This window comes from Bubalus bubalis, chromosome 19 (assembly GCF_019923935.1).
Source record: "Bubalus bubalis isolate 160015118507 breed Murrah chromosome 19, NDDB_SH_1, whole genome shotgun sequence".
NCBI lineage: Eukaryota > Metazoa > Chordata > Mammalia > Artiodactyla > Bovidae > Bubalus > Bubalus bubalis.
In genome coordinates this window covers 35643518-35670399 of record NC_059175.1, presented here as the reverse complement: position 1 = coordinate 35670399, position 26882 = coordinate 35643518, and the positions used below count along the sequence as shown (strand labels likewise).

Sequence of the window (26882 nt, the reverse complement as noted above, 5' to 3'; positions counted from 1 at the left end):
GCCGGGAGGGAAGGGGAGGGCGGGGAGCTGGTGCAGAACAGAATATACAATGTGTTCTCAATTGTGGAAAGACAAATAAAAAGAACACATACAAAATGTTTATACTAGCATAGGCTTTATCTGGAAAGATATACACAGGGTCCTGGGGAGAACAGGGTGCAGTGGGGGGTGGGGGGTGGGGAGAGGAGATACACTTTTCACTCCATAGCTTTTTATACATGTTGAATCTTCTAGAGGGTGCATAGGCAGCTGGTCCCACAAATAATGCTGATAAATTTTAATGTTATAATAATTTATATCACTGCAAACATATTATTGAACAATGACCATCAATAAGCGGAAGGTTTCAAAAATCACATAAGTTTGTTCTCTTTGACAGCAAAGTTCCTGATCCTTATTTCCCAGAAAAGAATCCAAGTCACCAGCAATTAGAGAGGCGAGCTTGTGATCTCACCTATTACAAAGCAAATAAACCTCAATTCAATTCTTGGAAGGGAAATTTAAATCGAGCTTGTAACTACCTAATGAAGTCTCCAAATCAACAGTTTCCCCTTGGCTATAAAACAGAAAGTCAACCTATGAAACAAGTAAGAGGACAGTGTTTTTAAAAACATACTCTATACTTAGGTTTCCTTTCCCCTGCCAGGCTAAGACAAGGAACCCTCTGATATTAGTGAAATGTGATTTCAGATCTGTGGCAAAATCAGCATTTAAGGGAAGGGACAAGCATCATTTGCACTAAACAAATGCTTTCACTTTTCTAGGAAGGGGAATTTGCTTCAAATTTAATTTAGGAATCATTTTTGGACCCCTGACTAAATGATACTACTAAGTCACTTCATTTTACTCCAAGCAAATTTTTTTTAATTAAATACAAATCTGACACTGAAAACAAACAAATCAGAAGGCAAACTTTAAACGGAAACGTTTCTGTCAAAAAACGTATCTTAAATGAACACATTAAAAAATGCAGAGAAATTCATTTCCATACAAATGCTATTCAGTAGCAGCATATATGCTATATCAATATTTGAGTGCAATAACACACCATACAAAAAGGAGCACAGAGGCACCCAACCGCAAATAAAACACCTCATATATTTTTGGTAGCCAAAGGTGGGGATGCAGAAGGTGGAGACCAGAATCACATTATTCAAGGTGTAAATTCAAAACATGTGAAGTGCAGAATTTTCTGTCGGTCAGAACTTATGATTCCAGCTCTGTCTTTTGAAACGATGCATTTAAAACTGGAATCTATTATGAAGTCTAAGTTTGATGGTCAACTCCTTAAACTCTGGATTCAATCAGTATAGCACCTTCGGATACAAGCACATAAAATAAAGGTAAATCAAATACAGCATGAATACAGAAGGGACAGCGAACTAGCTTTAATGAAGAGATGAGGCACGGGGGTCACTTGGTTGATTACATCACTGAAGAAAAATAAAAATTAAAGCTCCTTCCCATCCCCCAGGTAGCCTGTGGCCTCAGAACTTACTGCCCTACGTGCGGCAGAAGTTCGCGGCCGGGGAGTCGGCGTCCTCCGGGAGCCCGGGTGGCCCAAGGGCGCGGAGAGCGGCGAGACCTGGTGCGCCCCATCCCCCCCCCGCCCGGGTCACTCCTCTCAGGCGCTCCCGGACCCCGGGGCCAAAGCTGGCCGGAGCGCTGCCCCCAGCCCCGCGCCGGCCGCCCGGCGCCGGCGACGATGCGCCCAGGGGACCCGGCTCCGGGGTCCGCGGCTCCCACTCCCCACGCCTCGCGCCGCGCCCACCCGCTCCCAGTACTCACGGGCCGCTTGCGCGCCGCTATCTAGCCATCCTCGGCCGCCGCCCGGGGGCTGCCCGGAGTTCGCAGTCGCCCGTGGGCTGGAGGCGTAGAGGAGGGGGGCCGGGCACCACCCGCCGCCTCCGCCGTCTGGCCTCCCCCAGTCCCAGAGCAGGGCTGCTGCAGGCGGCCGCGGGCGAGGGGCGGCCCGCTGCCCTCCGCGAGCTCCGGGAGAAGCCGCCGCCGCCACAGACGCGCGGAGGCAACAGTAACGGCCACCACTACTGGCGAGACGCTCCAGCCCCGACTGCGGCGCGCGGGGGCGGTGCCTGCACGCCGCTCGGCGGGGGGCGCCGCTACCCGGGTCCCGGCCCCGCCCCCGGCCCCGCCCCGCGCACCCCCGCCGGAAGCCGCCCGCGCGCCCCCGCCGTCGCCCCTCGGCGGGGCCGCGCGCGTCCGGCGCTTTTCGCGGGGCCGCCCCCTGGAGCCGGAGGAGAGCGGCCGCGCGCGGGGCTCCAGCGCCGAGGGTGGTGCTTCCGCGGAGAGTCCCGTCGCGAGGCCCATCTCGGAAGGTCACGGAAGAGTCGGGGAGAGGAGCGGCCTGGCCCGTGCAAATGGTCGGGAAGGCCGGCCTAGCGCGCGGCGGCCCTGCAAGGAGAGAGGCTCCCGAGACGCTGTCAAAGCTCATTGCAAACATTGCATGGAGGAGAGGACGACCTGCGGCCGTGTTTTAGCTTCTTCTGTAAATACACTCGAAAACTAGCCTCTATGCCGGGGCGCGAATGGTTGGGGGCGGGGGGGAACGACACGGGGAGCGATTGCTTGGATTTTATGATTAACTTATAATGCTCCCAGGGCTGGGGCGCTGCCACTCCGGGCACTTTCCTCCTGCCCACGCAGGGCTCGCTCAGCCGGAGAGGGCCTGCGGGGGCATTCGGAGTCATCTAGTCTTGCCTCCAAGGCGTGGTGGGCTTATTTGTGCGGAGAAAAAACGGATCTCTTAATGGTGAGAGATTTTTCCTCCTTGCATTGTTCCCATTTCCGCAGTTTCACTTGGCCTCGGTTTTCGTCCAGAGTAGTGCACCAAATGTAATTAGCTGGAGAGCGTTTGATGGCGCAGAATCACGGTTTGAAGATGTTTACCCTCTATGCCGGACACGTTTGATGATGTTCTCTTCAGCACAATTAATTTTGCAAAGTTCAGAAATGTGCCAGATGGAGCCCCTGGCACGCAGAGTCACAGGGCTCTGCAGACACACCTTCATAGGAAGCCAGCTTGTTTGTTTCATTTGTGATTTATTTGATGCACCAGCACAAAGGCCAACGTGTTTTTATAAGAGACCTTTGGGATGAAATTCCAAAGCAATTTCTAAATTGGCAAAATAAGCCTTATTTTCTGAGGCAATATCTCCCTGTTGATAATGTAACTAGAATGGGCACAAAAACACCATCAGGTACACTGAAATGTAGTCTCCCTAAATGAAAGTGTGTGTTTCACCGTGAGACGTGGACCCCACTTGTGTTCTAACGGCCAGCTTCATTCATATGTATTTTAAACGCCAAAACTAATGCTTCCTATTATCTCTGAGACCTTGTTTGCAAAACAGGCTTCCAGTATGTGTACCTGAACCCCTGTTTAAGATGCTGCTTTTTGTGTTACCCTGGTTCTTGAGTCCTTGGTGGTTTGGGACATTTATGTCATTTAAAAAGATTTTAATGGATGAAGGGGTTCAACAAAGAAGCACAAGTGCCTAGAGTCTAAGAAAATTATGATGTAGCCCCTACATGAGTTGGAGAAATTCCTTTTGTGGGGGAAAATCATAGTTTTTAAGCATATTACATAGAAAGCTTACTTCCGTTACTTAGACTTTGAAACTCTTGGGGGAATAATAATGCCTAGCAACTATTGGATACACTCTGTGCCTGGCGCCATCCGTCAGCTCTTTTAACCTGCACAACCTACCTGTAAAACAGGTGCTATTATCACACATAGGGGTGCGTTGATGCAGATTTTATGAGAAATTTATGCAATTTGGGTGGTCCTCCCAAAGGAAAAGGAAAAACAAAACAATACAGCACACCCAAGCTGCTCCAGCACCACCCAACCCGAGGGAAAGTGACAAAGGGAAAACTGAAAGGGAAAGAGATCTCAGTCTCAGCTGATGGTGGTTAAAATATCATACTTTTGCCAATTGTACAAAAACACGGCCGTGTGAATGTATTGCCTTGTCTCCTGCCAGGGACTTGGATGTGGGGCTGGAACAATGCCTTAAAGCTTTAATTAGATTCAGAAAATTGCCTCCAGTGCACACTCCCCTATCACAAGTCGGGGAACTCAGGAACTTGCCACAGTTTTCAAGGAGCACCCCAGGACCCACACCATACCGAGGTCTGGTTTGAAGAGCCATGTTACACACACTTTTCATGAGAAAAAGTAGATTTTATATTTCCATAAGAAAGCAGGGGCTTTAAAAATATCTTAGCTATTTTCTGATTACGACCAGAAACTCAGTTTTTGCAGCACTTGATATGGTCCTGCTGAGTTGATAGTAGGAAAATTTCCTTAATGATTGTATAAAAGGTGGATTAACCTCTTTGGATTCTTAAAAGAATTTAACTTAATTTAAAGTGCCACAGATTGACACTGTTATTTCCCTTGTCATGACAAGTCTGTTCTGTAAATACTATTTTATATAATAATAAAGTTTGTAAACAAAAAAAACAGATATTGCAAAATAAATATCAAAACATAAAATTTGTTTTGTTTGATGCTTATGTTGTATAATATGAAGAGTCTGACAGTAGTTCTTATTCAGTGTTTGTGTTGAACAAATAAAGGACATGGAAATGACTACATAATTAGAAGCAAGAAGGTAAGGTATATAATAAGCTAAAATTGAATGGGCATAAAGCAGCAAAATGTTGAACATAAAGTACTTGGGTAGCTATAATCAATTTCCTTGTTAATTATTTTATGCCCAAGATTTGTGTTCTTTCTAGCTATTCTCCCTGCTTTTCTATTTTGTTCATTTCTTTCTTTTTTTTTTCCATAAATAAGATTTCATTTGAAATGTTTAAACATAAAAATAATCTTTAAGTGAAATAAAAATCATCACCACACCTGTAATGAAAATTTTGGAAATGAAAGGCATAGTTCTTTGAAGGGATCCATCACTCACAAAAGCAGCGAATGTGAGATGATGGGGTTTTGTTATTAAATTACTCATATCTTGGCTCACATTCGGGCTTCTTGGGATGTGTGATCTAACATGTGTGTGGTTATCAATCAGTGGGACAAGATACGGCTTTCTTCCTGGAAGAAATTTTGGAACCAAATAAAACTACAAATTAAGCATAGTTATTAGCCAGAGAATAGTTGAAATGAGTGAAGCCATTCTTCATTTTAAGCCTGACTGATAAATGTAGACTTAAATTGGTTTATTTTAGAAAGTAGTTTTGGACAAGGTACAAAACTTTAATTAGATATATGACAAGAAGATACATTAGAATAGTCAGCTAATTTTCTCTCCATGTTATGTTCTGAGAAACCAAAGTAGTTTGAAATGTGGTGTGAGGGGCATGAAAAATGCAATAAACACCATGAAAGATATTATCTTCCTGGAATTCTGTTTAAAATATTCTCTTTCAAATAGATTTTGGGGGTGTTACGTAAACTATTTTAGTTTGTATCCTCAGCATGGCCCCAACAAGATTGTATTTTGTCTTTGCTTATTTTTACCAAAGTCTTCTTCCAAGGAGACTTCAGGTGGTTTACAATGAAAAACAAAATTTTTTTTTTTTAAAGAAAAAAAAAAAACTTCTGGCTAAGACAAACAATAGCATTTGAGCACAAAATTTAGCTCCAGGCTTCCTCACAGCCAAATGAAGTAAGGGGAAATGAAGATTTTTGTAACTCTTATTGTTAAGTGCAAAGAATGGCAAAGTAGAGTTTATTTTGGAGAAAGTCTTTCCTGGCTCACGCTGGGAGAGAAATTTGTCATAAGGGTCCTTATATGATGGATATTCCAGAGTCTTAAGTTAACAGGACACTTCAATCCACTTCAATGGTTTCAGCCATCCTTTGATGGCAGGCAGAGCCGATATATATATATATATTTTTTTCCTGGTGGAAATCTTTGAAATTGCTGTTGTCATAAGTGGAGAGACTCATACAGGGTTATTTTCTTTTTTTTTAATACTGCCCCGTGAAGCAAACCAAGGACATAATATCAAATGTTGGTTTCCCCAGTTTCCTTATGAAAAGGGCTTATTTAAAATACCTATCAGAAGGTGGCAGAGAAGATGAATGAATTTCTATAAAGCCTCTTATTGCACGGTGTTGAACACACTGCAGTTTTCCTCAGACAAGGTGTGTGTGTATAATTTTTCCTCCTCTCTTATAATGTCTATTATGGTAAATCACCTCAGATCCCTTCTGGAAGACTGCATGGAGTGTACTACTGACACAAAGTAAGCAATGAATATTAGCTACAAATTGTATCCTTATTACCACATCTACTATCACTTCTAAATCAATCAAAGCAGGTAGATGAGTCTCTTTGGGACTACCTGTGGTAGTTGGGTGGTTATAAATCCTGTTATCCTCAGTGAGTAAAGCTTAGAAATTGATTTGAGGAGCACTGAGTAAGGAGGGTCCTTTCCACCAACAGACTAACATTTAGTTAATTCCCTGGTAGACCCAGGCTTCCCAGATGGCTCAGTGGTAAAGATTCTGCCTGCAGTGCAGGATCCCCAAGAGCCACATGTTCAATCCCTACATAGAGATGATCCCCTGGAGGAGGGCATGGCACCCCACTCCAGTATTATTGCCTGGAGAATTCCATGGTCAGAGAAGCCTGGTGGGCCCAGTCAATGGGGTCGAAAAGAGTCGGACACCACTGAAGCGACTGAGCACAAGATGTGTCATCTCAAGAATCCTATTAAAATGCTTATACTTCTGAGAGGTTAAGCATCTTAAGTTGTTGAGGTTACCCTGAACCACAGCCTAGGGCTGGGGTACCAGGAATGTAGAAGGAGCCACTGAAGACAGCACCAGCAGCAAAGCCTCACCTGAATGAACCCTGCCCCACTGCTGTGCTCTGCTCTGCTGCAATCTCCTTCCCTCCCGCCAGGTACCAATAAACTACTGTCTGAAACTCCACTTCAAAGCCTTGCCTTCATCGCCCTCATTTTCTTGTTTTTGTTCCTGCCTCTTGCGTCTTCTCATTTCTGCTTCTGTCTCCAGTCACACCACACATCTTATCTTTTGGTCCTCCATCCCTTCAACTTGTAGCTCTTCTTTTTGACTTACCAAGCTCTCTTCTCTGCCCTTGCTTGTCTCTTTCTTTCCCAATATTCTTTATCTGTTGTCTAGAGTCATTGAGGGGCAAAGCAGGACATTCAAATTGACGCAATGATATTCCGTATAGTCCATCATAGACCCAGAATCCTGTGCTGTTACTCTCAGTTGAGCTAATGGATCCTGCAAAAGAGCTATTTACTCCAATCCTGGTGGTGATATTAAGCCCATTATTTAATTTGTTCCTACAGTTACTGCACTCAGTGTGTTGCCAGAGGCATCTTGCACAGATGGAGAAAGAAGCCAAAAGATTAAGGAATTGAGCTGAGGTCAAGCCAGAGGTAGTGGAGTGGTTCGAAATTGGACCCAAATTCCTTAAATCCTTGGATATATTATTCTAACTAATGCACTTAATCCACAGCCTTCGATGTTCTATACAAGACCAAAAAAATGTAAAACCGAAAGAGAGTGAGTTTTTGTTTCCAGTTTCTGACTGTGGAGAATTTTTAACGGTTACACATTTGCCAGCAGAGCTAACTCAAGGTCTCTAACACATCAGGTAGCCGAAAAATAATGAGTCAGTTATATAATTAATTTTAATGACTGCAGTGTCCCTGGGGTTTCCTTTGGGCACCTCACCTGGTACACCGCCTGGGTCTCACATCGGAAAACAAAAGTAGCCATCACTATGGAAGCTCCGGCCAATAGGGACGTTGCTGTTGATGATTTCCGTGAGGACAACGCTCTCAAAGGAGAAGTCCACAGCTCTCAGATTCTCTTCTGTGACATGCCCAAGAAATCTGAAGTTTCTGACTATTTTGTTTCATTACAGAATCTTACATTTAAAAAGCTGACAGAAACCTTAATACTGCCGAAATTAAGATATCATCCAAATCAAACTCAAGTGCATTTAGAATTTTGTTCTACCCACCTTGATAGGCCTAACATGGACTACATCAATTAATCTAGTCTCACTAGATGTTTTTTTCTTAACTCTAGGAAAGAGAAACAGGTGTACATGTGACCCTCAAGTTGGGAGATGAGTATTAATTGGTTGTTAGCATGAATAGTCTCAGTGCAGTGCACTTTCTTTGTGTTATGTATATTAGTCCCACTGACAGATGACGAAACCAAAGCTCAATAGCAAAAGAAGGAAAATAACAAAGGTCTGAATTCCAGACTAATTCAAAAGCTTCATTATTCTAAATTAAAAGACATTAACTAAAATTACGGTTCAGAACACTTACTTGCTAGATACCAGGAATTAACATTTATTGAGCACTTACAGAGTTCCAGGTTATACCGAGTTGCTCCATGCTCCCTGCAACCTAGTGAGTTTCAAGGAGGGCTGTCATTCACATTTACAAACGAGGCTGCATGGATGTTGACAACAGTTTATTTCAAACCACTGCAGTGTGCCTCCAAAACCCACACCTGATTACTGGGCTCTGCGTTCCGCTATCAGTGCCAGACTGGCTGCTCACCCCTGCGCTGCTTCCAGTTTGTTGCTGCTGCCGTCGTTTTGACCCAGTGCTTTGCAAAGCCCTTCTCAGTCCGAAGCCACACTCTGAGTGTTCTCCCATCTCTCCTGAGTCCAGTTTGCTCCTCTCCTTTGCCTCTGTAGGCACGGACCTCTTTCTCTCATATACCACTGTTTCAGATTTTCTTACTCAGTGAGAGAGATGAATTGCTATTTTTTCTGGGTATTGTTTGCATTCTGCCATCTCATGCAGGACTGAGGGCCCGGCCCATCCCACCATTCCCAAGTTTCTCCCCTCTGCATTGAGACCTCATGATCAGATTGTCACGCTAGCATCTACCTCTGTGGGGTTACTGCTTCCTCAAAGTGAAAGTGTCTCTCTACTCAGAACCCCAACAGCCAGGAGCACCCAGATACTTCAGTGAATTTAGAGAGAGCATCGCTTTCACCTATGCCTGCCAACGGTATTTTTACTTCACATACAGCAGTTTGTTAGGAGTTTCTTAGAATTACCATATAATTATATCTGTTGAATCCTGAATTTTCAACACGTTTCCATCTTTAGAAAATAAGAAATTTCAGTTAAAGAACAAAGAAGATCAGTAATTCACAGATACAGTTTTAAGTATAATAGACATCCATGAAGAGAGAATGAGATGATTGGATGGCTTCACTGACTCGATGGACATCAGTTTGAGCAAGCTCCCAGAGTTGGTGATGGACAGGCAAGCCTGGCAGGCTGCAGTCCATGGGGTAGCAAAATTCAGACACGACTGAACGACTCAACTGATTGTCATTTTTAGATTTTTAAATTCAATATTCAACACTTATTCATTGAATGCTTACTACATACAAATGTGAAGAGTACAACAGTGAGCGAAACAAAGCCCTTATCCTCATGAAATTTGCATTGTAAGACTCTTTCAAAACACAGAACGTAATTAATTTCCTATTAGTTAAGTATTAACTAATAGAAATTACTTTGGTAGTTCAGCTGGTTAAGAATCCACCTGCATTGCAGGAGTTAAGTTCAATTCCTGGGTTCGGAAGATCTGCTGGAGAAGGGATAGGCTACCCACTCCAGTATTCTTGGGCTTCCCCTTGTGGCTCAGCTGGTAAAGAATCTACCCACAATGCGGGAGACCTGGGTTTGGTCCCTGGATTGGGAAGATCTGCTAGAGGGGCCTGGTGGGCTATAGTCCATGGGGTCGCAAAGAGTCGGACATGACTGAGCAACTCAGCATCGCAGTTTTCTATTGCTTTGTTTGGGCTTTCCAGGTGATGCTAGTGGTAAAGAACCCACCTGCCAATGCAGGAGATGTAAGAGATGTGGGTTCTATCCCTGGGTCGGGAAGATCCATTAGAAGAAGTTATGGCAACCCACTCCAGTATTCTTGCCTGGGAAATCCCGTGGACAGAGGAGCATGGTGGGCTACAGTCCAAGGGTCGAAAAGAGTGAGACACAACTGAAAACCTGAGAACAGAGTATATTACATAACTAGACTGAGGTTCATATCTAAATGCTTAAAGCCTTAACATTTGATTTCTCAAAGGCCCAAGGTTAATTACAGCTCATAAAAGTACTAAAAATTAGCATACACTATCTAGCCTAAAATATATAGAGAATTTGTTATTCCTTTGATTTTAAACCTTTTTTTATTGGCTAAAAGTTAAAATATGCATACATCTCAGTTGGCATAAAGTCAAGCTTTATTCACTTCAGATATTTTCTAGTTTCTGTTCAAGAGACAGTGAACCAGAAAATAATTGTGGACTTTTCACTCCCAGCCACCAACACGCAATAGGTCTACATATTGTTTTTCTTCTTAGTTCTCTTAAGTTCTATCTCTAAAGTCTGGTTCACTAGTTTGCAAAGATGTTAGGAAGTTAATTAGAGCTTCGTGAAAACAAGGGATTCCTGAATCACAGAAGTTTGGGTGCAAGGAGTTATATAATGTGATATGATGTGATGTGATAATACAATATAACACAATATGCAGTGTAGAGGACACTGCCCAACATTCACTCTCTCATCTTTCAGTAACAGTATCCCGATTTCTGGTTAGGGAGCCACTCCCCCACCATTCTTACTCTTTCAGTTCTGGGGGTCCATTTTCCATTCCTTGGCTTTACAAGTGATCATAAGACAAGTGAGGTGTTCCTGGGTATTTAACAACTCATTCTCCAAAGAAAAAGAGCCTTGATTTATAGTACTTGCCAGTTTCCATGGCGTAAATACTCCCACCATGGCCAATGTCAGGCTACCAAGTGAAATCACTGAATGTGGAGTTGGAAAAAGAGGCACGGGGCAGTTGAGTTGTGGAAGCCTCTAGCACACCATATCAGATACACTGAGACTCAGAATCAGAACGCTTAGCCCTCTGGGCCCATGACTCGAGCCAGACCAGCCCCTTAGGCCCAGTTCCTTGAAAGTTTTTGGTGGGAGAAAATTGTTGTGGAAGGCGTACTGTCTTTAGCTAGGTTTGCTGACTGAAGGGACTGGAACTGATTCTGGTGATCTGCATGCCATGTGGTCCATTTCAAAGGAGGCTAGCTGAGAGCAGTCAATGCAGAGAAGAGAAGGGCAGAGAGGTGAAGAGAGACCAAGTTCTAGTATCACTATTTGAGTCCCTGGATCTGTAACAGCCTGAGCCTCTGGACTTTGCAGTCACATGAGTCAACAAATCCCTCTTCCCTGCCTTCCTTTCTTTGTCTCTCTGTCTCCCTCTATCTCTCTCTTTGCTTATTTTTCTTTTAATACATCTGTTTGCACTGGGCTTCCCATGTGGCTCAGCTGGTAAAGAATCTGCCTGCAATGCGGGAGACCTGGGTTTGATACCTGGATTGGGAAGATGCCCTAGAGAAGGGAAAGGCTACCCACTGCAGTATTCTGGCCTGGAGAATTCCATGGACTGTATAGTCCATGGGGTCACAAGGAGTTGGACATGACTGAGCGGCTTTCACTTTCACTTTTCTGAATTGGGTTCTATTCTTATTTTCAAAGAGAGACTCATTAGTCTCTCCTGAGATTACCATTTCCCAGAGCAACCTGGGAACTGCTCTTCAAGTTCATCCCCCACCCCCCATTCACTTTACAGGGTACTGGACACTCTGAGGAACTTCCTTGTCTCTGTCTTTACCTAGAAACCTAAATTGGTAACTGTCTTCTAAACTTCTGGTGTAATTGTTCTAAACATTGTTCAGACTCGACATATTCAAAATGAAACTCATGTTTTCTACTGAAAGTACACTCCTTATATGTCCCTGATTTTCACTAACTTCTGCACAAATTATGTTCCTTACTAGGGATACAACAGAGAAGAACACAGTGTTCTTGTCCTTACAGAGCACTCATGCTAGAGAGAAAAAAACACACCAACAAACAGGTTAAATAATACAAAGTCAATGTCAACTGGAAATAACTGCTTTGGGGGAAAAAAAAATGAGTTTCAGGGATAGAAAATGACAGAGGTTGATATTCTAAATGGGGTAATTTGGCTGCCTCCCAGAGAAGGAGCTTTTGAGGAAAGAGGTATAAATGAGGAATAAATGAGAGATGTAACCTTGGGAATATCTAGGGACAGTGGGATATGGTTGCCATGTTCCAGAAATGAACAGAGGCCAGGCTGGTAGGAGAGGTTGGAGAAGCAAGGAGAGGTTGGAGTAGCATGGTGAGGTTGGAGAAGCATCAGGGGGTCAGATTAGGTAGAACACTATAGAAAGGATAAGGAATTTTCATTTTCTTATGTATATGATCTCTCTGGTGTACGCATGAAGAGGGGACCATTTGTATGATGGTCAAGAAGAGAAATAAGGAGGTCATTAAGGGGTATTTTACAGTTGTCCAAGGAAGGCATCAGGCTTCTCAGGTGGCCCTAGTGGTAAAGAATCCCATGGACAGAGGAGCCTGGTGGGCTACAGTCCATGGGACCACAAAGAGTCGGACATGACTGGAGTGACTTAGTACACAGCGGGGACAGCATGCTAGCTTAGACCATCAAACTTCTAGCTACCTTGTTTGGGCATCTTCTTTGACTTGCCTTCTCTTTCACTTGCTACATGACCAACTGTGGGTTTTATTCCTACAGAGCACCGGCAGTCATTGGAAGCAGGTGGAGTTTCCCAGAATGCAGACTTTAAGGTATGAAGGAGGAGGTGAATTAGGGAGAGCTCTTGGAATAATGACCTTTGAAAGAGAAAAGGAAGGGGATGGCACTGGGCAGAGAAAGAATTTCAACAGCAGAGTAAGGAGTTCTGAAGCTGGGATGATCCTTCAGAGCTGTTCCCAGCTGGAGTGAGAGATGAGGGCCTTTATACCCCCACAATAGTCATTGGATGCCAGTCATTCCAAGAGGAAGGCATGACCCTAGGTAAAGGGGCTTCACAGCTGAGGGCTCTCTGATGGCATCATTCCCAGTGACTAGGAGAGTAAGACTCTTATTCCTGAAAGGGGCTCTGCATACCATATCACAATATCCACCAACCCATCCCTTTTTACATTTGTCACTAAAACTTCCCTGAATTAATTCCTCATTCCTCCTGCTTAGGATAGAGCCCACCATGCTATCTCCAGAATTATACTCCAAGTAAAAGTCATACTGGGCTTCCCTGGTGGCTCAGCAGTAAAGAATCCACCTGCTATGCAGGAGACTTGTGGGAGACGCTGGCAATTAAACAGCAAAATCCAATTAGGTGGCTCAGTGGTAAAGAATCTGTCTGCCAATGCAGGAGATGCAGGTTCAATCCCTGGGTCAGAAAGATCCCCTGGAGGAAGAAATGGCAACCCTGCTCCAGTATTCTCGCCTGGGAAATCCGGTGGACAGAGGAGCCTGGGGGCTACAGTCCACGGAGTCCCAAGAGTTGATCAGGACTTAGCGACTAAACAACACAACAACAACAACAAAATCCTCACTGTTGCTTGAACCTGCAATGCTCTCCTCCCACTTTATCTGTTAAAATCCATCTCTCAGGGCTCACTCAAATTTCACTTCCTCTTTCCCCAGAATTTCTAATCTAGTCATCATTCCATTCTTCTTTTAGCTGGGTAAGCAGAGCAATGAAGTCCTCATCCTTTCACCTCTCCTCCACCCCCAGCAGCATTAGCACAGGGGGCTCCTCATAAATGTGGACTGACTTGTCTATTTCAGCTTTCATCAGTGGTTAAACGATACCCTGAACAGAGGGCAGCAGAACAAAAGGTCAAGCAGAACTTCTGGATCTCTACCACTTGGGTTCAAATTTACCTCCATCACTTACTAGGTCCATAATCCTGGGCAAATTTAACCTTTTATGCCCCAGTTTGGGCTTCCCTGGTGGCCAGAGGCAAAGAATATGCCTGTAACGCAGGAGACGTGGGTTCAATCCCTGGGTTGGGAAGATCTCCTGGAGGAGGGCATGGCAACCACTCCAGTATTCTTGCCTGAAGAATCCCATGAACAGAGGAGCCTGGTGGGCTATAGTCGTACATGACTGAGGCGACTGATCATGCATACACACCCCAGGTTATCCATCACTGAAATCCTCATTTTCATAATCATAACGCCTACTTCATATGATTGTTGTCAGGAATAAACTAGTATAACTAGAGCATTTAGAACAGTGGCTTCTACTTAATAAGCACATGTAAGTGTTGGCCCCTCTTAGGGCCTGTGCCACACCAGTCCCCTTGTTGACCCATGCTCACCTGTGGTCATCAAGATGGCCACAGAGGAGACCACTGCCCTCTCTAAGCAATATATATTCAGTGAAAAGGCCTTCACACAGCTCTTCTGCAGGGAAATCTGTTAACAGAGCTCTTGTTTTTCTCTTATGAACATCCCTTTAATGAGTGAAGAAATTCTTGCAAAATGTCCTGGAATTCTCTGCTTTCCTGGGGCCCTTTCAGTCTGGACTCTGACCTGATTTTATAATGAAGATTATGCACTTTTCCAATGTTGCAAGGGGGAAAAAAAAAGCAACAAAGCATCACATTTATAAGTGAATAGATTCAGACACTTTTGACCTGAGAAGAACTTTAGAGATCACCTAGTCCTGGAGTCAAGAAAACAAGGAAATTATGTGACTTGTCTAATTCATACAAACTTATCCAAGTTATTAAAGGACAGAGTTACTCAATAACATTATCCAGTTTCTGCCTAAAGACGCTATTTTCTTCAGTACGTATAATTCAAACAAATGTAGATCTAACTTGCTAATTCTCCAAAGAACAAAAAAAGAAATCTCATTTATTTCTCAGACTTACTGTTTAATTAAAAATTTTTGCTTGATTTGGCACAATATGTAGTGGTTTCATAATTAGCTTTTCTTGTGAGAACAAATAGTAACCATTATCGTTTTTTCAGTTATATATTCATTCATTTACTCAAAAGTTATTTGTGAAGAGTCTTTTATGTACCAGGCAGTCAACTGAAAGTTGGAAACTTTTAAAATGAATGAGCCTTAGTGTTCTGTGACTGGCCCACTTCTGTGGGATCAGTGTGTCTGCTGGGTCATTCAGATTCAAGCAACTTCAGAACATGTGTTCAGGCTCGGAATTGATTGTCATCAGCCAAAGATTAACTATTGTCAGTCACAAAGCCAGTGATTGGACTCAGAGCAAAGTTGCCATATATACAACCAATTCTCATTAAGTAAGAATTGCTCTCTTAAAAAAAAATAAATACTATGGACTGGTTTCTGCCTACCTCTCTCTCTTTTTCTCACTGATGGAGCTCCACAAACACCAGGACCAAAAAAAATGGCATTCTAAATTTTGTAGTACAGCATCATGTTATTATAACACAATTATCAATGCAGATATTATCATGTTCCTATGATAATGTTAGGTGAAAAAAGTTCCATGGTCACCTCAACTTGGAAAATTCTGGGTGCATAAAATTAAAGAGGTTCCTTGTAGTGTGCTTTATTTCCTGAACCTTTAACATGTTGATATGCATTATGGATCTCTACGAGGAGAATAAAGGATTTGACCTAAGTCAAACTAACTTGCTCATGGAATCCAGTGTTTGCAGTCCATTGTCCATGAATATGTCCAAGCCCAAGGTCAGCTGAGTCAGTTTCTACAATCCACCATCCATCAGGTAATTGCTTTTTTCTAATTAAAAATATCCTTGTATAGTTTAAGCCTACTTTTATATTCTATATTTCATGCTGCATTTTAATATTTTTATAGAGAAAAATGACTCAAAGTCATCTGTGTGAGAATCTTATCTGTACTTGAAGATCATTATGAAAGCACCCCTTGGCATTGTGTTAACTAGCTGCTGATGCAGCTTCCATGGCAGACATCTCCAATCCATCACAGAACTCTTCACCCAAGTGAAGTTCCCCTCGGGTCTGAAAGAAGGCTCAGAATCTTTCTCAAAGCCATGCTTTAGACAACAGTTTCCAGTCCCCGAAATTTAGGCTACCGGATTGAATTGATCTTGCCTTCTTTGTTAACAATATCCACTCATGACAAGGTACCTACTATGTGCCAAGTATTTTGCAAGTTTTCCTACTGAGAATCTCTCACTTCACCTCCATTTGGACTGGTAGCATCTCACACCCAAACTATTTCAATCACCTCCTAACCAATCATATTGCTTCCTTCTGCCCTAAGAGGATGATCTGAAGTACTTCCATGGTCTCCAAGGCCTGCAGGATTTGGAACCCTGCCTACTGCCCCCCACCCCTGTCTCTACTTCGATCACTCTCCTGGGATGTCGTCATGGAACCACAGCTGGACTGGCAGGTCTGGAAGCTCAGCCCTCTCAGTACACTATTAGGAAATCGAATCATGCTAAGCCACTCACTAGAGGTGAATGTGCACCACACACGCTCATTGATTAATTTACAGTGAGAAGTGGAGCAACCCGACCAACCGGAAGTTTGTGTTGGCATGTTTGTCACCTCTTTCTGGAGGCTATGAAGAGTAGTCCCTGAGAGCCTGTGGGTTAGAATCAGACTGCCTGAGCATGAAGCCTGCCTCTGTGCTTACTAATGGTGATTTCAGGCAAGTGAGTCAGTGTGTCTGCAGAGTCTATCTTCCTATCAGTAAAATGAGCATAATAATAAAAATGCACCTGCCTGGATTGTTATGATGAGGATTGAATGAGATTATATACTTGTTGGGCTTCCCAGGTGGTGCAGTGGTAAAGAATCTGCCTACCAATGCAGAGACGCAGGTTGGATCCTTGGGTCAGAATAACCCTCTGGAGGAGAAAATGACAGCTGGGGTTCCAGTATTCTTGCCTGGAGAGTCCCATGGACAGAGGACGCTGGTGAGCTACAGTCTCTGAGGTCGCAAACAGTCAGACAAGAAGGAGCACAGGCACACATACAGGTGTTACAATCCACTCAGAACAGAGAGGTTGGAGCATAGTAACATAATAAATGTTTGTTGTTCCTACACTTTCATGCATTGGAGAAGGAAATGGCAACCCACTCCAGTGTTTTTGCCTGGAGAATCCCGCGGACAGAGGAGCCTGGTGGGCTGCTGTCTATGGGGTCGCACAGAGTCTGACACAACTGAAGCGACTTAGCAGCAGCAGCAGCAGCAGAGTGGAGATCTAGCTAAACTAAGTTAATATCATAGCAAAAGGAATGAAATAATGTTAAACAGATTCAAGTTGCATTAACCTTGTATATTGCTATTTCTGTATTCATCCATTTAATAGTTATTGATACCTAACTAATTTCAGATACTACCAGATTCACTTGGTAGTCCCACATCCCATAAATGTAAATAAATTCTTTGATAGATATGGAAATGCAAATGCACGAATTAATCTATATTTTTGCACTTAACTAATTTTGTCCATTTCCTGACCCCAAACTCTCCCTACCTTCTGTTTAAAATTTTTAAAAATCAATTGATGCCAGTTTCATCACTTAAAAACCCTGTCTGCCCCTTCACCCATCTTCCCCCTCCTCCAACGTGCCTTCTGTCTGCACTCTCACTGTCCCTTTTCCTCACATGTGCCAAGCTCCTTCCCTCCTTAGAATTCCCTCATGCTGTTTCCTCTGCCTGGAATTTCTCACCTCCAACTCTTGTCCTGGCTCATGTCTGCTTGGCCCCAGAAAAGCCTCCCTGGTGCCCAGACTAGGTTAGATCCCTTCATTGCATTTAACCATGATTGCAATTAACTGATCATTGTTCACTGTATTATTCCCAGTAAAATCAATGAGGACAGGACCATTTTCTATTATTCACCACTGAGTCCCCAATACCCTGAACAGAGGTAGATAGTCAATCAATAGGTGTCGAATGAATGAATTTAGTCTTCTCAACAATCTATTTCCTGCAATGGAAAAGTCAAAGATTGGAGCTGCCAAGTGATACACCCAAGTCACACAGTCAGGTCTTTCTGATCCCTATCTAAGCTCCTTATTACCCCACATGACTGCCACTTGATTTCTGCACACTACCTGCCTATCTGCATGCAAGTATTCTCCATAGCTTTAACTCCACTCTACTTTGCATCCTTTCTGTTGCAGTGTTTTCCATCCTGGGATCTGGATTTTTACTTTCATCCTTGAACCAATTCAGATCTTCCCTGGCATATTTATAGAACTTACTGCTCTAGCATATGCTACAGTTCATTTTACTCAGACCTCTTTTCTCTCCGACAACCTTGCAATTCCACTCTTAGTTGTATACCAACCAGAAATGTGTGTGTCACCGAAAGTCATGCACCGTAATTTTCATAAAGCACTACTCATAATAATCCCAAACAAGAAGTTATCCAAATGCCCATCCAAGTAGAACAGACTGACTCTTTTGTATCCACATAATGGCATATAATATAATGTCATATAATGTGACAATGAGAATGAATGATTTACAACTTTACATGACAACGTGGGTGAGTCTTACAAACGTAATGTTGAGGGGGAAAATGTCAAGTACATGTTATTAATATATAATTCTATTTATAAAAAGTTCAAAGGCTTCTCGGGCAGTTCAGTGGTAAAGAGTCTACCTCCCAGCTCAGGAGACATGAGTTTGATCCCTGGTCCGGGAAGATTGCACATGCTGCAGAGCAACTGAGTCTGGGCGCCACATCCATTAAGCCTGTACTCTAGAGGCTGGGAGCCACAGCTACTGAGCCTTCGTGCCCCAGCTAGTGAAGGCCATGCTCCCTAGAGCCTGTGCTCAGCAATGAGGGAAGCCACTGTGATGAGAAGCCTGTGCACCGCAACTAGAGTGTAGCTCCTGCTCGTCGCAATTAGAGAAAAGCCAATGTAGCAATGAAGACCAGGGACAGCCAAAAATAAATAAATAAATTCAATACTTAAAAAGTTCAAAAATTGGCAAACTGTAATATTACAAGTCAGGATAGTGGCTACTCTTGGACGAATAGCAATTAGAGGAGATGATGAAGATTTTCAGGGCACCGATGATGTTCTGTTTCTTGACCTATATGCTACCTAGGTATCAATGTTTTGCTTGCAAAGATACATCAATATGTGCATTCATAGTGTGTATACTGTTCTTTATGTATATTAGAGTTTAATAATAGGTTTTATGAGAGGACTTCGTATCTGTTTGTTTCTGACAACTTCAATTTACAGAGGCCAGTTTGAAATCTAATGTTATTGTCCAACATGCTGCCTGCTTTTTTCTTAAGTGGGAGCTTCCTGTGCATGCTAAGGGCCTCCTTTGAATTGCTCAAAATCTCATTTGAAAGAAAAAAGCTGCTAATGGTGACAAGAAAAATGTTCCCAGGAAACAAACTGACCCCAGTTGAGAACCACTGGCCTAACAGGGCTTAAATGATTTCCCCACCTGTATCCCTTGCCAGCTTCCTCTCTCAACCACTTTCTGCCCCTGACCTGTCAAATCCAGCCACCTGGCCTCCTTGGTGTCCTCTGAATACACCAGACACGTTCTCACCTCACTTCTGCACCAGCTGTTTCCTCTGCCTGTAACATTCCCCTTCAGGTATCTGGGGTCTCACCACCTCACTTCCTTCAAGGATATGCCCAGAGGTCACCTTCTCAGTGAGGCTTTCCCTGGCCTTATTATGTAAAATTTGAATCCTCTGTACTCTCTGTCTGTCTAGCTTGCTTTATTTCTATCCAGAGCACTTATAATCTGATTATCTAGCATAAAACTTATTTCGTTTGATATCTGTCTCCCTTAAGAAAATATAAGATCCAGGGAGGAGCTAAGATGGCGGAGGAGTAGGACGGGGAGAACACTTTCTCCCCTACAAATTCATCAAAAGAACATTTAAACGCCCAGTAAATTCCACAAAACAACTTCTGAATGCCGGCAGAGGACATCAGGCACCCAGAAAAGCAACCTAAGTCTTCGAAAGGAGGTAGGAAAAAATATAAAAGACAAAAAAAGAGACAAAAGAGGGAGGGACGGAGTTCCGTCCCGGGAAGGGAGTCTTGAAAAGAGAGAAGTTTCCAAACACCAGGAAACCTTCTCACTGCCGAATCTGTGCCGAGCCTTGGAAGCACAGAGGGCAACATAACAGGGAGGAAAAATAAATAAACAATTAAAACCCACAGATTGCAAGCCCTACGGTAACTCCCCCAGCAGAGAAGCAGCGCAGACACCTGCGCACGCTACTAGCAAGCGGGGGCTGGGCAGGGAGGCGCGGCGCGGGCTGCATTGCTTAGAGTAAGGATCTGGCCCGAATACCCTGAGCGCTATCTGAGCGCTGGCCTGAATACCCTGAGCGCTATCTGAGCGCTGGCCTGAATACCCTGAGCGCTATCTGAGCGAAATAATTTGGGCTAGCAAACCAGACTGTGGGATATCTACCACGCGAAAAGCCAGCCCTTACCTAAGACACTGCCAGGCCCGTGCATGGAACAAAGGACTGAACAGAGATAGCTGGCTGCAGACCATCCCCCTCCGGTGACAGGCAGCCAGAGCCGGAAGGGGGCAATCGCAGGCCCACAGAGACATTATCTATAAAACTGTAAGCAGGCTTCTTTGCTAACTAAAACTTCTTGGGGGTCTGGACAGTCAACATCTGCCTGAGAAGGTGCGCCGGTTGTACACCTAGATAAAGGAGCGGCGGGGAGGCGATAAGTTGCAGCAATTGCGCTCGCCAAACACCTCATCACCTGAGCTGCTCGGACCTGGGAAGGGCACAAAACGCAGGCCCAACTGAGTCAGCGCCTCTGAGGACTACCCGAGTGCCCGAACCTGAGCAGCTTGGACCTGGGAGGTGCAAGCAGCCCAGGGCCGGCCACGGATGGTTCCCGGCGGTGCAACCTAGAGCCTGAGCAGTGTGGGCAGGAAGGCTACATGCGCCATGAGCGGGGGCAGGCCCAGTGTGACTGAGGCACTGTGAGCACACGCCAGTGTTATTTGTTTGCAGCGTCCCTCCCTCCCCACAGCGCGACTGAACAAGTGAGCATAAAAAAAAAAAAAAAGTGTCCACCACCGTCCCCTTTGTGTCAGGGTGGAAACCAGACACTGATGAGGCCAGCAAAAAGAAGAAGCTATAACAGAGGGAACCGCCTTGGAAGCTACAGGCAATAGATTAAAACCCTGTGGTTAGTATCGAATACATAGGAAGGGGCCTATAGATCTTGAGAAATATAAGTTGAACCAAGGAACTAGCTGAAAATGAACTGAACCCACAACACCCACAACAAAACCAGAGAAAGTCCTAGATATATTTTTAATATTTTTACGATCACTCTTTTTTTTTTAATTAAAAAAAATTTTTTTAAGTCCTCTATTATTCCTTTAATTTTCACTTTTATAACCTACTATTACTTTGCAAAAAAAAAAAGACCCTATTTTTTTTTAAAGCAAACTTCACATATATATTTTTTATAATTTTTGTGACCTTGTTTTTTTTTTTTTTTCTTTTCCTTAACTGTATTTTTGAAATTCCAATCTCTACTCTAGATTTTTAATTTCAGCTTTTTGGTATTTGTTATCAATTTTGTACCTATAAATATATATATATTTTTATAATGTTTGTGACTTTTTTTTCTCTCTTTCTTTCTCTTCTTCTTTTATATAACATTGTATATCTGAAATTCCAAACTCTACTCTAGATTTTTAATTTATGCTTTTTGGTATTTGTTATCAATTTTGTACCTATATTTTCTTTATAATTTTTGTGACTTTGTTTGTTTTTGTTTTTGTTTGTTTCGTTCTTTTTCTTCTTCTTTTTTTTTAACATTGTATTTTTGAAATTCCAAACTCTACTCTAGATGTTTAACTTTTGCTTTTTGGTATTTGTTATCAATTTTGTACCTATATTTTCTTTATAATTTTTGCGATTTTGTTTGTTTTTGTTTGTTTTTTTTTCTCTCTTTCTTTTCCTTCTTCTTTTCTTTAACATTGTATTTTTGAAAATCCAAACTCTACTCTAGATTTTTAATTTTTGCTTTTATGTATTTGTTACCAATTTTGTACCTTTGAGAACCCAATCTTCAGTACCCATTTTTCACTAGGGAGCGAGATTACTGGCTTGACTGCTCTCTCTCCTTTTGGACTCTCCTTTTTCTCCACCAGATCGCCTGTGTCTCCTCCCTAACCCCTCTCTACTCTACCCAACTCTGTGAATTTCTGTGTGTTCCAGACGGTGGAGAATACTTAGGGAACTGATTACTGGCTGGATCTGTCTCCCTCCTTTTCATTCCCCTCTTTTATCCTCCTGGCCACCTCTGTCTCATTCCTCCCTCTTCTCTTCTCTGTATAACTCCGTGAACATCTCTGAGCGGTCCAGTTGTGGAGTGCACATAAGGAAGAGATTACTGGCTAGCCCACTTTCTCCTCTATTGATTCCACCTCATCTCATTCGGGTCACCTCTAACTCCCTCCTCCCTCTTCTCTTCTACATGTAACACTGTGAACCTCTCTGGGTGACCCTCACGGTGGAGAAAGTTTTCATCTTTAATGTAGATGTTTTATCAATGGTGCTGTATAGAAGGAGAAGTTTTGAAATACTGTAAAAATAAGACCGATAACTGGAAGCAGGAGGCTTAAGTCCAAACCCTGACTCCAGGGAACTCCTGACTCCAGGGAACATTAATTGACAGGAGCTCATAAAATGCCTCCATACCTACACTGAAACCAAGCACCACACAAGGGCCAACAAGTTCCAGGGCAAGACATACCAAGCAAATTCTCCAGCAACACAGGAACACAGCCCTGAGCTCTAAGATACAGGCTGCTCAAAGTCACCCCCAAACCATAGACATCTCATAACTCATTACTGGACACTTCATTGCACTCCAGAGAGAAGAAATACAGCTCCACCCACTAGAACACCGACACAAGCTTCCCTAACCAAGAAACCTTGACAAGCCACCTGTACAAACCCACACACAGTGAGGAAACGCCACAATAAAGAGAACTCCACAAACTGCCAGAATACAGAAAGGACACCCCAAACTCAGCAATTTAAACAAGATGAAGAGACAGAGGAATACCCAGCAGATAAAGGAACAGGATAATGCCCACCAAACCAAACAAAAGAGGAAGAGATAGGGAATCTACCCGATAAAGAATTCTGAATAATGATAGTGAAATTGATCCAAAATCTTGAAATCAAAATGGAATCACAGATAAATAGCCTGGAGACAAGGATTGAGAAGATGCAAGAAAGGTTTAACAAGGACCTAGAATAAATAAAAAAGAGTCAATATATAATGAATAATGCAATAAATGAAATAAAAAACACTCTGGAGGCAACAAACAGTAGAATAACAGAGGCAGAAGATAGGATTAGTGAATTAGAAGATAGAATGGTAGAAATAAATGAATCAGAGAGGAAAAAAGAAAAACGAATTAAAAGAAATGAGGACAATCTCAGAGACCTCCAGGACAATATTAAACGCTACAACATTCGAATCATAGGGGTCTCAGAAGAAGAAGACAAAAACAAAGACCATGAGAAAATACTTGAGGAGATAATAGTTGAAAACTTCCCTAAAATGGGGAAGGAAATAATCACCCAAGTCCAAGAAACCCAGAGAGTCCCAAACAGGATAAACCCAAGGCGAAACACCCCAAGACACATATTAATCAAATTAACAAAGATCATACACAAAGAACAAATATTAAAAGCAGCAAGAGAAAAACAACAAATAACACACAAGGGGATTCCCATAAGGATAATAGCTGATCTTTCAATAGAAACTCTTCAAGCCAGGAGGAAATGGCAAGACATACTTAAAGTGATGAAAGAAAATAACCTACAGCCCAGATTATTGTACCCAGCAAGGATCTCATTCAAATATGAAGGAGAAATCAAAAGCTTTACAGACAGGCACAAAACCAGCTCTCCAACAAATACTAAAGGATATTCTAGACAGGAAACACAAAAATGGTGTATAATTTCATACCCAAAACAATAAAGTAAATGGCAACGGGATCATACTTATCAATAATTACCTTAAACGTAAATGGCTGGAATGCCCCAACCGAAAGACAAAGACTGGCTGAATGGATACAAAAACAAGACCCCTATATATGCTGTCTACAAGAGACCCACCTCAAAACAGGGGACACATACAGACTGAAAGTAAAGGGCTGGAAAAAGATTTTCCATGCAAATAGGGACCAAAAGAAAGCAGGAGTCGCAATACTCATATCAGATAAAATAGACTTTAAAACAAAGGCTGTGAAAAGAGACAAAGACGGTCACTACATAATAATCAAAGGATCAATCCAAGAAGAAGATATAACAATTATAAATATATATGCACCCAACACGGGAGCACCGCAATATGTAAGACAAATGCTAACAACTATGAAAGGAGAAATTAACAATAACACAATAATAGTGGGAGACTTTAATACCCCACTTACACCTATGGATAGATCAACTAAACAGAAAATTAACAAGGAAACACAAACTTTAAACGATACAATAGACCAGTTAGACCTAATTGATATCTATAGGACATTTCATCCCAAAACAATGAATTTCACCTTTTTCTCAAGTGCACATGGAACCTTCTCCAGGATAGATCACATCCTGGGCCATAAATCTAGCCTTGGTAAATTCAAAAAAATTGAAATCATTCCAAGCATCTTTTCTGACCACAATGCAGTAATAATAGATCTCAATTACAGGAGAAAAACTATTAAAAATTCCAACATATGGAGGCTGAACAACACACTGCTGAATAACCAACAAATCACAGAAGAAATCAAAAAAGAAATCAAAATTTGCATAGAAACCAATGAAAATGAAAACACAACAACCCAAAACCTGTGGGACACGGTAAAAGCAGTCCTAAGGGGAAAGTTCATAGCAATACAGGCATACCTCAAGAAACAAGAAAAAAGTCAAATAAATAACCTAACTCTACACCTAAAGCAACTAGAAAAGGAAGAGATGAAGAACCCCAGGGTTAGCAGAAGGAAAGAAATCTTAAAAATTAGGGCAGAAATAAATGCAAAAGAAACAAAAGAGACCATAGCAAAAATCAACAAAGCCAAAAGCTGGTTCTTTGAAAGGATAAATAAAATTGACAAACCATTAGCCAGACTCATCAAGAAACAAAGGGAGAAAAATCAAATCAATAAAATTAGAAATGAAAATGGAGAGATCACAACAGACAACACAGAAACACAAAGGATCATAAGAGACTAATATCAACAATTATATGCCAATAAGATGGACAACTTGGAAGAAATGGACAAATTCTTAGAAAAGTACAACTTCCCAAAACTGGACCAGGAAGAAATAGAAAATCTTAACAGACCCATCACAAGCACAGAAATTGAAACTGTAATCAGAAATCTTCCAGCAAACAAAAGCTCAGGTCCAGATGGCTTCACACCTGAATTCTACCAAAAATTTAGAGAAGAGCTAACACCTATCCTGCTCAAACTCTTCCAGAAAATTGCAGAGGAAGATAAACTTCCAAACTCATTCTATGAGGCCACCATCACCCTAATACCAAAACCTGACAAAGATCCCACAAAAAAAGAAAACTACAGGCCAATATCACTGATGAACATAGATGCAAAAATCCTTAACAAAATTTTAGCAATCAGAATCCAACAACACATTAAAAAGATCATACACCATGACCAAGTGGGCTTTATCCCAGGGATGCAAGGATTCTTCAATATCCACAAATCAATCAATGTAATACACCACATTAACAAATTGAAAAATAAAAACCATATGATTATCTCAATAGATGCAGAGAAAGCCTTTGACAAAATTCAACATCCATTTATGATAAAAACTCTCCAGAAAGCAGGAATAGAAGGAACATACCTCAACATAATAAAAGCTATATATGACAAACCCACAGCAAACATTATCCTCAATGGTGAAAAACTGAAAGCAGTTCCTCTAAAGTCAGGAACAAGACAAGGGTGCCCACTTTCACCATTACTATTCAACATAGTTTTGGAAGTTTTGGCCACAGCAATCAGAGCAGAAAAAGAAATAAAAGGAATCCAAATTGGAAAAGAAGAAGTAAAACTCTCACTGTTTGCAGATGACATGATCCTCTACATAGAAAACCCTAAAGACTCCACCAGAAAATTACTAGAACTAATCAATGATTATAGTAAAGTTGCAGGATATAAAACTAACACACAGAAATCCCTTGCATCCCTATACACTAATAATGAGAAAACAGAAAGAGAAATTAAGGAAACAATTCCATTCACCATTGCAACGGAAAGAATAAAATACTTAGGAATATATCTACCTAAAGAAACTAAAGACCTATATATAGAAAACTATAAAACACTGGTGAAAGAAATCAAAGAGGACACTAACAGATGGAGAAATATACCATGTTCATGGATTGGAAGAATCAATATAGTGAAAATGAGTATACTACCCAAAGCAATTTATAGATTCAATGCAATCCCTATCAAGCTACCAACGGTATTCTTCACAGAGCTAGAACAAATAATTTCACAATTTGTATGGAAATACAAAAAACCTCGAATAGCCAAAGCTATCTTGAGAAAAAAGAATGGAACTGGAGGAATCATCCTACCTGACTTCAGGCTCTACTACAAAGCCACAGTCATCAAGACAGTATGGTATTGGCACAAAGACAGAAATATAGATCAATGGAACAAAATAGAAAGCCCAGAGATAAATCCACACACCTATGGACACCTTATCTTTGACAAAGGAGGCAAGAATATACAATGGGTTAAAAACAATCTCTTTAACAAGTGGTGCTGGGAACTCTGGTCAACCCCTTGTAAAAGAATGAAACTAGAGCACTTTCTAACACCATACACAAAAATAAACTCAAAATGGATTAAAGATCTAAATGTAAGATCAGAAACTATAAAACTCCTAGAGGAGAACATAGGCAAAACACTCTCTGACATACATCACAGCAGGATCCTCTATTACCCACCTCCTAGAATATTGGAAATAA

General features: G+C 42.1%; 1 protein-coding gene across 8 annotated transcripts in view; it reads right to left on the bottom strand.

Moving 5' to 3' along the window:
* LIFR (LIF receptor subunit alpha) overlaps positions 1 to 26882 on the bottom strand; it is a 186035-nt gene that overhangs the window by 76106 nt on the left and 83047 nt on the right. For 2 of the 8 annotated variants that reach the window (XM_025270582.3, XM_025270586.3), the window contains exon 1: positions 1789 to 1920. The exons of 3 other annotated variants lie outside the window; for them this stretch is intronic. Coding sequence is in view for 1 of the 5 variants with exons in the window: in XM_025270580.3 (XP_025126365.3) it covers positions 1789 to 2461 (673 nt within the window). In the remaining 4 variants the exon portion in view is untranslated. Of the gene's footprint in view, positions 1 to 1788; positions 2542 to 26882 lie in introns of those variants that run through there. 3 more of the 8 variants (XM_025270580.3, XM_025270588.3, XM_025270584.3) reach the window with 3 other exon arrangements.